Source organism: Tubulanus polymorphus, chromosome 3 (genome assembly GCF_964204645.1).
Source record: "Tubulanus polymorphus chromosome 3, tnTubPoly1.2, whole genome shotgun sequence".
Taxonomy (NCBI): Eukaryota; Metazoa; Nemertea; class Palaeonemertea; order Tubulaniformes; family Tubulanidae; genus Tubulanus; species Tubulanus polymorphus.
In genome coordinates this window covers 269,177-284,413 of record NC_134027.1, presented here as the reverse complement: position 1 = coordinate 284,413, position 15,237 = coordinate 269,177, and the positions used below count along the sequence as shown (strand labels likewise).

At 40.9% G+C, this 15,237-nt stretch overlaps 1 protein-coding gene across 2 annotated transcripts; it reads right to left on the bottom strand.

Annotated features, from left to right (window-relative positions):
- Nucleotides 1-198: 198 nt before the first annotated feature.
- On the bottom strand, nucleotides 199-15,236 carry LOC141902615 (solute carrier family 41 member 1-like). 2 transcript variants are annotated; one of them, XM_074790439.1, is made up of 12 exons: nucleotides 15,119-15,236; nucleotides 10,579-10,611; nucleotides 9,183-9,644; nucleotides 6,715-6,822; nucleotides 6,567-6,638; nucleotides 5,864-6,008; nucleotides 5,596-5,742; nucleotides 4,802-4,949; nucleotides 4,596-4,669; nucleotides 4,253-4,387; nucleotides 2,475-2,623; nucleotides 199-1,949 (listed from the first exon to the last, which is right to left on the bottom strand). In XM_074790439.1, the coding sequence occupies exons 3-12, from the start codon at nucleotides 9,588-9,590 to the stop codon at nucleotides 1,764-1,766; spliced, it is 1,572 nt and encodes a 523-aa protein (XP_074646540.1). In that variant the 5' UTR covers nucleotides 9,591-9,644; nucleotides 10,579-10,611; nucleotides 15,119-15,236; the 3' UTR covers nucleotides 199-1,763. The 2 variants fall into 2 exon arrangements, with proteins under 2 accessions (XP_074646540.1, XP_074646539.1); XM_074790438.1 differs by lacking the exon at nucleotides 10,579-10,611.
- Between the last annotated feature and the right edge of the window lies 1 nt (nucleotide 15,237).

The following is a 15,237-nucleotide window of genomic DNA, read 5'->3' as shown; positions in this document are numbered from 1 at the left end:
TTGAGAATATTTCTTTTTCTAGGATAAATATTTAAAAAGAAAGGATTTTCCAAAATCAATCAATGTCTACATTTCAACTTCGATCATGAACTGGTTAGGATTCAATTGAGAGTGAATGATGAAAAACCAAAACATGAACACATTCTGAGAAAACTTTTTCATACAAAAAAACAAACAAACAAAACTTTAAATTACCAACAAGATATAATCTTTTATTTATTTAAAACCAATAGTGTACAGTATAAGCAGTGATTTTATTTGTACATTTTATCAACATATTAATTAAATCTACTAAAATTTGAATAATTCTAAACACAAACATCCCAGCCTCAGTTATAACACCTCCACATACTCAGCACATTTATACTTAAAGTCAGTCAAACTGATACCCAGCTGAAATACATAATTTCATTCTCACTTAAATTCACACTTACTGGAGCCAAGTCTGTATTTATTTATGACAGAGTTAAAATAAGTTCATTTTGAATTGACTGTTTGGGTCTGTATGTCAAATGGGGGCAACTGTGTGAGTATATGAGCTGACCCCTTATCCCTACTGTGAGGCTATCAAATACCACTGACCAATCAATGACCACCAACTAGCGCTAGCCAATCACATTAACCCTAGCAGACTACTAGGTCACTGTGGATACCTAGGGTTAGCCAATCACGGTAACCCTAGGGTTAGCAGACCACTTCATGTAGACCAATCAGAAACTAGGACTGTGACTGACCAATACAGATTGCCCTTACATCATAGTCACAACATGTCAACAAACAGTATGAACATTACAGTGGGATTGAGATCCTACAACTATTACAATCTTAACAATTAAAGACCAGCAATAAGACTTCAGACCACTTTCAGTTTCAGTCAAGACTGTGCAACTCAATTGGAAACTGGTTCCTGTAATGAATTCAGTTCAAGACTTATTGCTATAAATACATTTATATAATTAATCTAATCAGCAGACACCAGCAACATATCACATTACAACTTCAAATATTTCAGCCCTTGGGATAAAAACATTTATCAGTAAAACTGCATAGAACAAGTGATGATAATTTATATACATTTGAATAGCTTATCTTCGAGGTAAGAATGATACAGGTTTGTTAAACAAGCACCAATAAGAAGGACACTAATCTTTAATCTGTATGAAGATTTAGGATTGATCCATCATTTTCTGAAATAGTTTTTCACACAATTTTGAGCTTCATGAAGTTTTAGCAGCACTTAAAACTTTATCTGCAGTTGCACAGATGAGTCATGTTTTATATCATGTTGTTCATTTCGTACTTTAAGTTTGTTTTGAGCAAATAAGTACAAATTAGAAAATAGACAATAAATTCTTTCTTATGAAAATAGATTTATACATACTGTAAACTAAATCTTACTTGGTGGCTTTGGGACTGCTCTAAGTATTGCACAGTGTTTAGAATTAAAGAACTCTGTAGCGTTGAGACTGCTGTAAATATCTCACCGAGTTTCGTAGTAACCAAAACCCTTATCCTTTACCCCGAGTTTGACCAGTCTGCCGAGTAAGGTAGAGTCTACTGTATTGATTATTACGCACAAAAAGTTATGAAATTCTATTCTTCGGTCAGAACTGATTTTTAAATCATATTCAACCCTAAATTCAAATTCTAATTGCGCGACTACGGAATGGGAGGGATATGCATTATTGAGATACATTTCATCAGCGTACATCAATAAGTAACGACTAATTAAAATCATGTCCAACTAATTAACGAAACGTTCGTTAATCGCCGACATCGGAATCTTTATCGCCGACGAGATAAAGTATCTGGAACGCGACGGCTAAAAACGCTGTACCGAGTAAATCTCCGATCGCCGTTAGATACGGAATAGCGAAATTATCAGGATCGTCGCCTTGATTCCACATCCAGTGAACCATCCAATTAGCTATAAATAACAGCAAGAACACCTGCAATACAAATCAATACTATTCAAAACAATACAATTCATTCAGTTTAAATAAACAAGGCTTTTAGATTCATAATCATCTTTTTTGACGTACTTTATGACAGTAGTATCCTAGTGACAAAGTGAATATATATCTCATAAGTCTTTAAGATGACTATTAGGATGTAGTTTAAACGTTGAATAAACTGGGCCCTGCCCCGAGTTTGCAGTTCAATTCGACTCTTAGGGAGTTATTAAACAAGATGAACAATCAACTAATTCAACTCAGATTTAACCAAGAAATGCACAACTGGGTCTCGAGGAACTGGGACAATAGTTTCTCAGTTGTGAGTATCAATAATTGACTGATTTTGAGTTAAATTTTTCCATATAAGACAATCTGATTGATTCCATACTGGATACAACAAACTATCGGTTATAACGAATAGACTTTCTGATCCAATGAAGTTTGTAGTAGTAACAAGGTTAGACCGTATAAAGGCCGTTTGCACCGGTCAAGGGAAGGCAAATGATAAATAATAAGTACCTGTAGGAGAGCTGCAGTTAAATAAACAGCAGCAAACATCAGTGTAATAGATGTATGACCAGCTTTCATATAGGAGATCGTATACATGAATATCAGATGACCGGGAATAACCATCATTAATAAAACACGTGCTGTTCGAGCGTGGATTCCTAGAATACAATCATACAACTCAATATACAGTTCCACAACAGTTCCACCGCAGTTCCACAACAGTTCCACTACAGTTCCACAACAGTTTCACTGCAGTTCTACCAGAGTTCCACAGTACTGAGATTTGACCGGAAATTTGTTAGAACTCTTAGAGCTCAACTTCAATCAAAAACTGCGGAACTCGATTCAGAATTGTTAATACTCATATCGAGATTGAAGAAATTTGAATTTATTTTCAAAGAAAAGATAGTTCTTATACAGTACCAGGAATGGGAGGCAGGAATGGGAGGCTGGAAGGAATGGGAGGCTGGAAATGTCGACAACTTGTGTAGAGCTTATTTAGACAATGCTTACCACAGATGCTCTTTTGTATCATTATCTTAAGAATCAAGCGATTGCAGGGAAAGGAAGAGAATGGGTGACAGTGAATGGACTGACTATGTAGCAGGGAATGGAAGAGAATGGGTGACAGTGAATGGACTGACTATGTAGCAGGAATGGAAGAGAATGGGTGACAGTGAATGGACTGACTATGTAGCAGGGAATGGAAGAGAATGGGTGACAGTGAATGGACTGACTATGTAGCAGGGAATGGAAGAGAATGGGTGACAGTGAATGGACTGACTATGGAGCAGGGAATGGAAGAGAATGGGTGACAGTGAATGGACTGACTATGTAGCAGGGAATGGAAGAGAATGGGTGACAGTGAATGGACTGACTATGTAGCAGGGAATGGAAGAGAATGGGTGACAGTGAATGGACTGACTATGTAGCAGGGAATGGAAGAGAATGGGTGACAGTGAATGGACTGACTATGGAGCAGGGAATGGAAGAGAATGGGTGACAGTGAATGGACTGACTATGTAGCAGGGAATGGAAGAGAATGGGTGACAGTGAATGGACTGACTATGTAGCAGGGAATGGAAGAGAATGGGTGACAGTGAATGGACTGACTATGTAGCAGGGAATGGAAGAGAATGGGTGACAGTGAATGGACTGACTATGTAGCAGGGAATGGAAGAGAATGGGTGACAGTGAATGGACTGACTATGGAGCAGGGAATGGAAGAGAATGGGCCACAGTGAATGGACTGACTATGGAGCAGGGAATGGAAGAGAATGGGTGACAGTGAATGGACTGACTATGTAGCAGGGAATGGAAGAGAATGGGTGACAGTGAATGGACTGACTATGTAGCAGGGAATGGAAGAGAATGGGTGACAGTGAATGGACTGACTATGTAGCAGGGAATGGAAGAGAATGGGTGACAGTGAATGGACTGACTATGTAGCAGGGAATGGAAGAGAATGGGTGACAGTGAATGGACTGACTATGTAGCAGGGAATGGAAGAGAATGGGCCACAGTGAATGGACTGACTATGGAGCAGGGAATGGAAGAGAATGGGTGACAGTGAATGGACTGACTATGTAGCAGGGAATGGAAGAGAATGGGTGACAGTGAATGGACTGACTATGTAGCAGGGAATGGAAGAGAATGGGTGACAGTGAATGGACTGACTATGTAGCAGGGAATGGAAGAGAATGGGTGACAGTGAATGGACTGACTATGTAGCAGGGAATGGAAGAGAATGGGCCACAGTGAATATAGATGTAGTGGTAGTAACTCACCAGAATGGCAGTAAACTTTGAATGGATTAGGACAACCACGCGGTATATGATCAGGTAATATACCGGGTTTACTGATCTGATGTAAATATGTGGATAAACGACTTGCTTGAACAGCGACTAAATTACCGCCAACTCCTACAATCAAACATAATATATAACAGTATCATAAATACAGCTGACAAACTGAATCCAGAACAAGTGATATATGAGATAAAAGGAAATCAGTTTTTGTTTGAGTTGTTGAAAATTACTGAGTCTGAGTTTACAGTAAAATGAAATTGTTCATCAACTCACAACATACAACTCACAACTCACCACATACAACTCACAACATACAACTTACCATTTATAACTGGTTGGAAAACGGCTATGCCGTGAAAGTTCTCAACGGTGAAATCTAAAATTAACCCTCCAATGCTGTAAATGTATGAAAACAAGAGAGAGATTCAGTGAATTTATAAAAATACTTTTTTCCTGATCAGTAATTGACTTCATCCTGCACGTGTAGTACTGGAGGTATTTCAGAGATTTGAGATGAATAATGCTTACCTGCTGATTACCATAGCTGAGATGACCGGCGTCCAGCCCGTATAAATCACCTCACTGGTGTAACGATTCTTAGCAGATATTACACAAAATACAGGAATCAAAGCAAGAAAAAATACTATAATCACGGGAGACAGCCAGACCTGTTTACCTGAAATTATACAACCAGACCTGTTTACCTGAAATTATACAACCAGACCTGTTTACTTATAATTACATACAATGATATCAAACAGTGCTATAGTCCACACTTCACATGTGTTCAGTGTTTCATCTAATTGAAAATGAACTACAAACACCAGATATTAGACATTTTATCAGCACACTATCAAAAACTGATCGTCCAAACTTCACATGTGTTCAGTGCTTCACCTGAGACATTTTTAATTGAAAATGAACTACAAACACCAGATATTAGACATTTTATCAGCACACTATCAAAAACTGATCGTCCACACTTCACATGTGTTCAGTGCTTCAACTGAGACATTTCTAATTGAAAATGAACTACAAACACCAGATATTAGACATTTTATCAGCATACTTTCAAAAACTGATCGTCCACACTTCACATGTGTTCAGTGCTTCACCTGAGACATTTTTAATTGAAAATGAACTACAAACACCAGATATTAGACATTTTATCAGCGCACTTTCAAAAACTGATTGTCCACACTTCACATGTGTTCAGTGCTTCACCTGAGACGCTTAATCAGCTCACTTCCAAACCCTAAGATGTCTAAACGGCAGAAGTTTGGTGGTTTGGTGCTGGAGATTGGAATTTAAAACTCATGTACCTATTGCGTGATAAAGTACACCAGATATAGCAGCGAGGAGACTCAATGTTGTAACGTCTCCGAGACTGGCGGCTATCGGAGTAGCTACATTATCAGGGTTGATCTTACATTGACGAGATCCTAATACAACTAAAATCATTATAGCACCTGAAATATATAAAAACAAACACAATGAGTCGACTGTAAGTCCGCTGTGGAACTGAACTCAATCAGTCTGAAGTGGAACTGATCCACAGTATCCGCTGACCGGCCAGAGAATCATATTTACCCAAGATAAGACTTGCTATTGATGCAGTTACGATGCTACTACAGCACAATAATAAACCGTGATCAATATCGAACTTTCCTTTAGGAATCCAACCGAATATCATAGCAGCCATTGACGCTAGAAACCCCACAACTATAGCCTGAGCCTGAAAATATAATAAATTCAACTACTTTAGAAACTTGAAATAGAGCAGAGGGTCTTGTTAAGTAGTTGACTCAGGGAGTTTCAACATTGAAATGAACTAATTTTCACTCTAAGAGTCCTGAACTGACTCCTGACTGAAGTGAGTCCTTACTGAAGTGAGTCCTTACTGAACTGACTCCTTACTGAAGTGACTCCTTACTGACCTGACTCCTTACTGAACTGACTCCCTACTGAACTGAGTCTTTCCTGAACTGACTCCTTACTGAAGTGAGTCCTTACTGAAGTGAGTCCTTACTGAACTGACTCCTTACTGACCTGACTCCTTACTGACCTGACTCCTTACTGAACTGACTCCCTACTGAACTGAGTCTTTCCTGAACTGACTCCTTACTGAAATGACTCCTTACTGAACTGAGTCATTCCTGAACTGACTCCTTACTGAAGTGAGTCTTTCCTGAACTGACTCCTTACTGAACTGACTCCTTACTGAAGTGAGTTTTTCTTGAACTGACTCCTTACTGAAACGAGTCCTGGTGTTCTTTTAAATGAATTCACTTACTTGTATTAAAGCCATATTTCCACCAATCATCAACCATTTCTCTTTAGGCGAGTCCATTTTCCCTAAATTCGCCTAAAAATACCACAAGCAATTAGAGAAATATCTGGAACAGCAATGAAATATTGAGGTGATATTTCATATATTTTACCTGTGTCGATAATCTCGAAGCTAAAGTCATTTCTAGGTTTCCTTTCAGACCGAGTAAGGCTGGTACTAATATAAAAATCTCAGAAATTACATCAAATACTTCCCAATGCTGAAAATAAACAAAACATGCATTTGTTATAGAATCATTGACAGTTACATGTGAACAAACTCAGAAAGAAACTGTTTAACTCAAAGACTACTTCTGACTATATTTATGATACCATCAAACACATATCACATCACATTCTCAAGTCAGAGTTTTTACAGTCTAAACCTTCCTGGATCCATAAACTGGGGTAAATATCCTCATGATATATGTTTGAGATACCAGAATCAACTTCCACAGTTCCAGGTTAAATCTGATTAAGTTTGAATTCATTTTCAATTTATTGAAACTAACTGTGAAACAGGGTTTAGTGTTTCATGCAGTTCATGTTTAAATCAGAATTAATTTAGTTATTTATCAATTTCACAACTTTAAAAGTTAACTGCGGAACCGGCTCCCGGTATTCCTAACATTGTAACTATAATGTAACTACCTGTACTATATCTAGAATGATACCAGCGCTGACTGTTCCTAAACCGGCCAAAACAAACGGTACAAAAACTTGAACTCCGACTGTCCAAACATTATTCTCATCAAACCGTAAATATTCAAAAACTCGTAACAACTGCCAAATTCGAAACGGTTTCAGCAACGAGTGAACAGGATTGAAACGTAGATAAATCCCACGTGGTTTAAACCCTAACCGGAACATACCAAGAGCTGACACAAATAATATTCAATAATATTCAGTTCGCGAGGTTTTAGGTTTTAAAATGTAAATCCTGAACACCATCTGTAACTAACTGCTGCAAACTGTATCAATGATTCACCGCCACAAAACAGAGTTGAATTATTAAAATTATAACCAATTTCGAAAATACTAAAATAAATATTTCCACTGATATTATCTTTGTTCAGTTGCTTCAATATCACATTCATATCCACGCGTACATTAAGAGTTCTAGGTGAATGTATGGTACATTTATTATTTTTTATTTGTCTAAAAATGTCTGATACACCTGCCGTATGTCACTACTGGGAATAACTACACAGTACTCTATATATATGACTCTATGACTATTAGACTGACAAAGAGACTCACTGGGACTCAATGACTCCCAGTGATGATCAGCAGAAACACATCACCGCATTTATTTCATATTTAAATCATTGACTGATTGAGAATGTGATTGAATTCTGTGAACACAATGAATTTGGGATCAATTAAAAATTCATTTGTCGTTTATGATAAACTAAAGGTAAGACATAATGGGGTAGGGGAGGGGGAGAGTTACCTGTACTATATCTAGCACCATGCCAGCTCCCGACCCAGGAGGGAGGGGAGGGGAGGGGGAGGGAGGGGAGAGTTACCTGTACTATATCTAGCACCATGCCAGCTCCCGACCCAGGAGGAGGGAGGAGAGGGGAAGGGGGAGAGTTACCTGTACTATATCTAGCACCATGCCAGCTCCCGACCCAGGAGGAGGGAGGGGAGGGGGAGGGGAGGGGGAGAGTTACCTGTACTATATCTAGCACCATGCCAGCTCCCGACCCAGGAGGAGGGAGGGAGGGGAGGAGAGGGGAAGGGGGAGAGTTACCTGTACTATATCTAGCACCATGCCAGCTCCCGACCCAGGAGGAGGGAGGGGAGGGGGAGGGGAGGGGGAGAGTTACCTGTACTATATCTAGCACCATGCCAGCTCCCGACCCAGGAGGAGGGAGGGGAGGGGGAGGGGAGGGGGAGAGTTACCTGTACTATATCTAGCACCATGCCAGCTCCTGACCCAGGGGGAGGGAGGGCAGGGGGGATGGGGAGGGGGAGAGTTACCTGTACTATATCTAGCACCATGCCAGCTCCCGACCCAGGAGGAGGGAGGGGAGGGGGAGGGGATGGGGAGGGGGAGAGTTACCTGTACTATATCTAGCACCATGCCAGCTCCCGACCCAGGGGGAGGGAGGGCAGGGGGGATGGGGAGGGGGAGAGTTACCTGTACTATATCTAGCACCATGCCAGCTCCTGACCCAGGGGGAGGGAGGGCAGGGGGGATGGGGAGGGGGAGAGTTACCTGTACTATATCTAGCACCATGCCAGCTCCCGACCCAGGAGGAGGGAGGGGAGGGGGAGGGGATGGGGAGGGGGAGAGTTACCTGTACTATATCTAGCACCATGCCAGCTCCCGACCCAGGGGGAGGGAGGGGAGGGGGAGGGAGGGGAGGGGGAGAGTTACCTGTACTATATCTAGCACCATGCCAGCTCCCGACCCAGGAGGAGGGAGAGGGAGGGAGGGGTGGGGAAGGGTGGGGGAGGGTGGGAAGGGAGGGGGAGAGTAACCTGTACTATATCTAGCACCATGCCAGCTCCCGACCCAGGAGGGAGGGGGAGGGAGGGGTGGGGGAGGGTGGGGAGGGAGGGGGAGAGTTACCTGTACTATATCTAGCACCATGCCAGCTCCAACTGTACCGAATCCTGCTATAACGTATGGTATAAAAACTTGTAATGAAATCGACCATGAATTCTCATTTTCAAGCGTCGCCAGTTTCATTTGAAAATCATCATCATCGTTATCACCATGGTTACCAGAGTGAGCGTCATTAGTAACCGGCAACAATGGCGTTGTATCCGCGGTGATTTCGTTGTTTTCAGTGTCTTCGAGTTTCTTATAATCCGTTTCGATTTCGATGTTTGCGGACGTTGTTTTGTCCGTCTGCTCAACACCGACGGTGCTGCCATCTACGTTTAAACTAGGAACCATTTTTCTACGTTTTCGTACGGTTGCTATCGATGATGACGACCGATTGTTATCGTTGCTCGTGGTAACGGTAGTAGCCATTGTTGTTATTGATGAAATACTCGACTTCACTTGCCACAGTAGACTTACAGTTATCTGAAACACAGTGATTTATCGATATTTACAGAGCTGGCAATAATTCGATATTTTTCGAAATCCTTGAAATTTGTTATTCTCAAAAAACAGCTGCAACAATAACTGTTACAGCAGTGAATAGAGAGGCAGTTCGAGAGAGAGAGAGAAATAACCTATAAAACATGTCAGAATACAGTGAAACTCATTGCTTACGAAGATCATTACGTAAATGACTTATCAAAATAATGACTTAGACTTGTAGTAAATTGGATCGCAAAATACAAATAGAAACTCAAAAATAATAGAGATGACTTTTGACTAATTATCATACGACAACACGAGTTAAACTGTATGTGACATAAACTATCTAACATCATAGAGAGCCAAAAAATATATATCAGAAAAATCGAAAATATTTTACAGTAAACTTCACCCAAAATTAGACAACCCGGGACTGATGTTAAATGACAAAATTAATCTGAGGTGTCTTGAGGTAAGCAGGTTTGAAAGAGTGAATTAGGGCAAGGTTTACTGTATTGATTTTTTGATACAAAGAATTATAATATACGCATAAAATCAACATAAGTTTCGAATTATGCATCCAAAAAATAACTTTTGATAAAAGGTTTAAATTTTCAAAACGATGCTTCATTCCGTATCAATCGAAAAATCGAATAGAAAATTAATAAAAATCAGAAAAATGTTTTTGGGAAAATTTTGACAACAATTTAATTCACGGGCAGGAAAAACTTCATGTGAAAATCCATGCAAATATATGGACGCACGTAGATTAGTTTAACTGTCTGAATAATGAGGGCGCCACCGAGAGAATGAGTTAATCGGGGGATTTTCATTCATGATAGGAAAAAATCACGAAGACAAAAATTCTCATAAAGCTAAAAATGAAAATGACCACAACCACAAAATACGGTACAGACAGAGCCCTGGCACTTACATATTACACCGGTTAATAATCTTTCAAATAATTCTAAAAATTCAAATAGAAATTTGTAATATTCGTTAATAGGATATTTTCGTGGGTGTTTATTTTCACCGCGGGTTACGACAAAATCTTCAACACGTGTAAATTTCATCATCATCATCATCATTATGACTATAACAGACACCATCTGTTTTATAAATCACATATTGCTGTAGTACTTATATATATATATACAGAGACTGGTCTTTAATAAACCATTAATAATCTATCAGATAATAGAATAGACTGAGATAACTTCATCACCAGTAACACAGAATTCAGGACCCAGATTTACAGTTCATCGATAAATTTATCTTTTGAAATTGACATAATTCATTTCAGTGTCTTTACTTAAAGAGTAGCCTGAAATCAGAAAACTGCAGAACTGGATCCAGAACCGGCGTAATCAAGATAACGAATGTAAAGCTGAAAAGAATAGTTTAAAATTATGTTTCCTCTAATTCTATGTTAGAGAATGAATTTTAAATTGCAAGCGCAACTATCTAAGACAATCATTTATGAATTTGGGTCAATACTCCACTTCTCTCCCCCTCCCCCCAATTGCGCCCAGATTTTCAAAACACATTATCTATAATACACTGACTACCACGTTTCAAACCATATTTCATGTGAAAACGCTTCTCTTACCCATCATGATTGACAATAAATCCACAAAATAGAATAAACGAATTCTCAAGGTTTGGTGTTAGCGTTGTTTGCGCTGAACTGCAGCTGAATAACTGATTTAGTCTAAACACAGTAACACATAAATACGAACTGTCCAACCCGCGTGTCTGCGAAATATTGATTAATAATTTTAGTTCATCCTGAAATAAACGAGTCAATGTTTCAACGCTCTCGATTCAACTCCACAGATGTCGGTTAAGTTTGATACAACAGTGAAAATTATATCATTTTCTATTTGTTTAACCTACAGTCAAATATTAACCAAGAACTCGATTCCGTACTATCCAGTTGTGAGAGGTCAAATCGACTCCAGTCAAATACAACTCAAACAACTGAGATACGGAATCCAGTTGAAGATTATAATTTGTCTCAAACGTTAAAACGATGTAAATGAACTAATTTCAAACTGAACCTCTCAACGAAGCAAGCAACTGGATGAGAGTTAACCGTGTAACTATTGACAGTGTTACTGGAGCGATGCATTTACCGCAATCAAGTGAACTCTTATGTAAAACCTGCGTTCATCGATATTTTAATAATCTCGATCTCACTAATATCACACGATATATTGTCTGGTAACATGTGTTAGATTACCAGACAAACCCCGCGACCGGCCAGCTACGTGCTGCTGGTTACTGCTGGTTACTGCCAACAACTGTTCAACCATTCAAATCAATTAATTTAACAAAATTTGAATTTATGATGATGTAAAGTAACCCGTTGATATTTGTAACAACTGGGTCGAATGCGATTAACAGTGAATAAAAAATCTGTGGCGCGTTAAATATAGGACTCCTGAAAAATATCTACAGTAACAGCTGCAGCAGTGGAAAATAGAAATAGGAAACACAACAATAGAATGTCAGATTTCAAAACCAGAAAATAATCTAAAAATGTCACTTTCTATATATTAAACAACGGTACAATTTTGACAAAATTTCTAGGTCAAAAACAAAACTTCTGAAAATGGAATTTCGTAACATTCTGGAAATGTCAGAATGACATTTTCTCGGTAATTTACCCTAAAAATTGTTGGGCTTAGCGATGCATGAAGAATGCTGTTCTCCTCCACGTCCCCTCTGTACAGGCTAACAGCTGTACTACCCCACTGCTGCCATTACAAACATCTGTGAATAAACTATTGAATATCAGTCATAATCTGAAATCTATAAATGTCTCCATTATTTATAACATTAAGTGAATTAAGCCCAGTTATTAGTTAGACCCGGTTTATAATTATATCAAATAGACGAGACATTAATCAATAAACAGATGAGTAACAGCCCCAGGTGTTATAGTTCGAAGTTTAGATGCCTTATGCTACTAAAATATAATTTCATCCAATTAACTCTAAATCATAGATACCTCGTAGAGAGGATCCAGTCTCAATACTGCGACAATCTAACCGACCCTAGACTCAACCCCCCGGAGAGGATCCAGTCTCAATACTGCGACAATCTAACCGACCCTAGACTCAACCCCCCGGAGAGGATCCAGTCTCAATACTGCGACAATCTAACCGACCCTAGACTCAACCCTCCGGAGAGGATCCAGTCTCAATACTGAGACAATCTAACCGACCCTAGACTCAACCCCCGGAGAGGATCCAGTCTCAATACTGAGACAATCTAACCGACCCTAGACTCAACCCCCAAAGAGGATCCAGTCTCAATACTGAGACAATCTAACCGACCCTAGACTCAACCCCCGGAGAGGATCCAGTCTCAATACTGAGACAATCTAACGGACCCTAGACTCAATCCCCCCGAGAGGATCCAGTCTCAATACTGAGACAATCTAACGGACCCTAGACTCAACCCCCGGAGAGGATCCAGTCTCAATACTGAGACAATCTAACCGACCCTAGACTCAACCCCCGGAGAGGATCCAGTCTCAATACTGAGACAATCTAACCGACCCTAGACTCAACCCCCGGAGAGGATCCAGTCTCAATACTGCGACAATCTAACCGACCCTAGACTCAACCCCCCGGAGGGGATCCAGTCTCAATACTGAGACAATCTAACCGACCCTAGACTCAACCCCCCCGGAGGGGATCCAGTCTCAATACTGAGACAATCTAACGGACCCTAGACTCAACCCCCCGGAGAGGATCCAGTCTCAATACTGCGACAATCTAACCGACCCTAGACTCAACCCCCGGAGAGGATCCAGTCTCAATACTGAGACAATCTAACCGACCCTAGACTCAACCCCCGGAGAGGATCCAGTCTCAATACTGTGACAATCTAACCGACACTAGACTCAACCCCCCGGAGAGGATCCAGTCTCAATACTGAGACAATCTAACCGACCCTAGACTCAACCCCCCGGAGAGGATCCAGTCTCAATACTGAGACAATCTAACCGACCCTAGACTCAACCCCCCGGAGAGGATCCAGTCTCAATACTGAGACAATCTAACCGACCCTAGACTCAACCCCCGGAGAGGATCCAGTCTCAATACTGAGACAATCTAACGGACCCTAGACTCAATCCCCCCGAGAGGATCCAGTCTCAATACTGAGACAATCTAACGGACCCTAGACTCAACCCCCCCGAGAGGATCCAGTCTCAATACTGAGACAATCTAACCGACCCTAGACTCAACCCCCGGAGAGGATCCAGTCTCAATACTGAGACAATCTAACCGACCCTAGACTCAACCCCCAAAGAGGATCCAGTCTCAATACTGAGACAATCTAACCGACCCTAGACTCAACCCCCGGAGAGGATCCAGTCTCAATACTGAGACAATCTAACGGACCCTAGACTCAATCCCCCCGAGAGGATCCAGTCTCAATACTGAGACAATCTAACGGACCCTAGACTCAACCCCCGGAGAGGATCCAGTCTCAATACTGAGACAATCTAACCGACCCTAGACTCAACCCCCCCGGAGAGGATCCAGTCTCAATACTGAGACAATCTAACCGACCCTAGACTCAACCCCCCGGAGAGGATCCAGTCTCACTGCTGAGACAATCTAACCGACCCTAGACTCAACCCCCCCGAGAGGATCCAGTCTCAATACTGAGACAATCTAACGGACCCTAGACTCAATCCCCCCGAGAGGATCCAGTCTCAATACTGAGACAATCTAACGGACCCTAGACTCAACCCCCGGAGAGGATCCAGTCTCAATACTGAGACAATCTAACCGACCCTAGACTCAACCCCCGGAGAGGATCCAGTCTCAATACTGAGACAATCTAACCGACCCTAGACTCAACCCCCGGAGAGGATCCAGTCTCAATACTGAGACAATCTAACCGACCCTAGACTCAACCCCCCGGAGAGGATCCAGTCTCAATACTGAGACAATCTAACGGACCCTAGACTCAACCCCCCCGAATGGATCCAGTCTCAATACTGAGACAATCTAACCGACCCTAGACTCAACCCCCCGGAGAGGATCCAGTCTCAATACTGAGACAATCTGACAAAGACTCTAGGTACTGGGGGTGAACCCGAGCTGAAAGGTCAAGAGTTTGTGTCAGTTTCACATAGGCCTAGGGCCTGCACCAGTGACCCGCCTGGCCCGGAGATGCTAAAACAAACAGCTGTCATTGACAACTGAATCACGAACACTGTTTCTTTTTTTGGGTGGTTGGTGGTAGATACTCATGAGAAATGATTTCTTCACACAAAAAATGAGTGTGTCCTATACTGTTTTGGGGGCAAGGGGGTGAATACGGGTCCCGGGGTAGTAGGCCTAAAAATAGTTACAATATAATATACATTGATATTGAATTGATACAGTATAATGCTGTTTTTGTTGTTGTTTTTATTCGAATTGGTTTCAATTTCATCCAAATTTTCTTACAATAAGAAAAGCGAGGCGATTTTCCGAGGTTTAAAGTCATTTTCTCCTTGTTAAACGATGAATAAATCGAATATTTCCGAAAAACTGCCACACAATCACTACCGCCAGGTGGCGCTCAC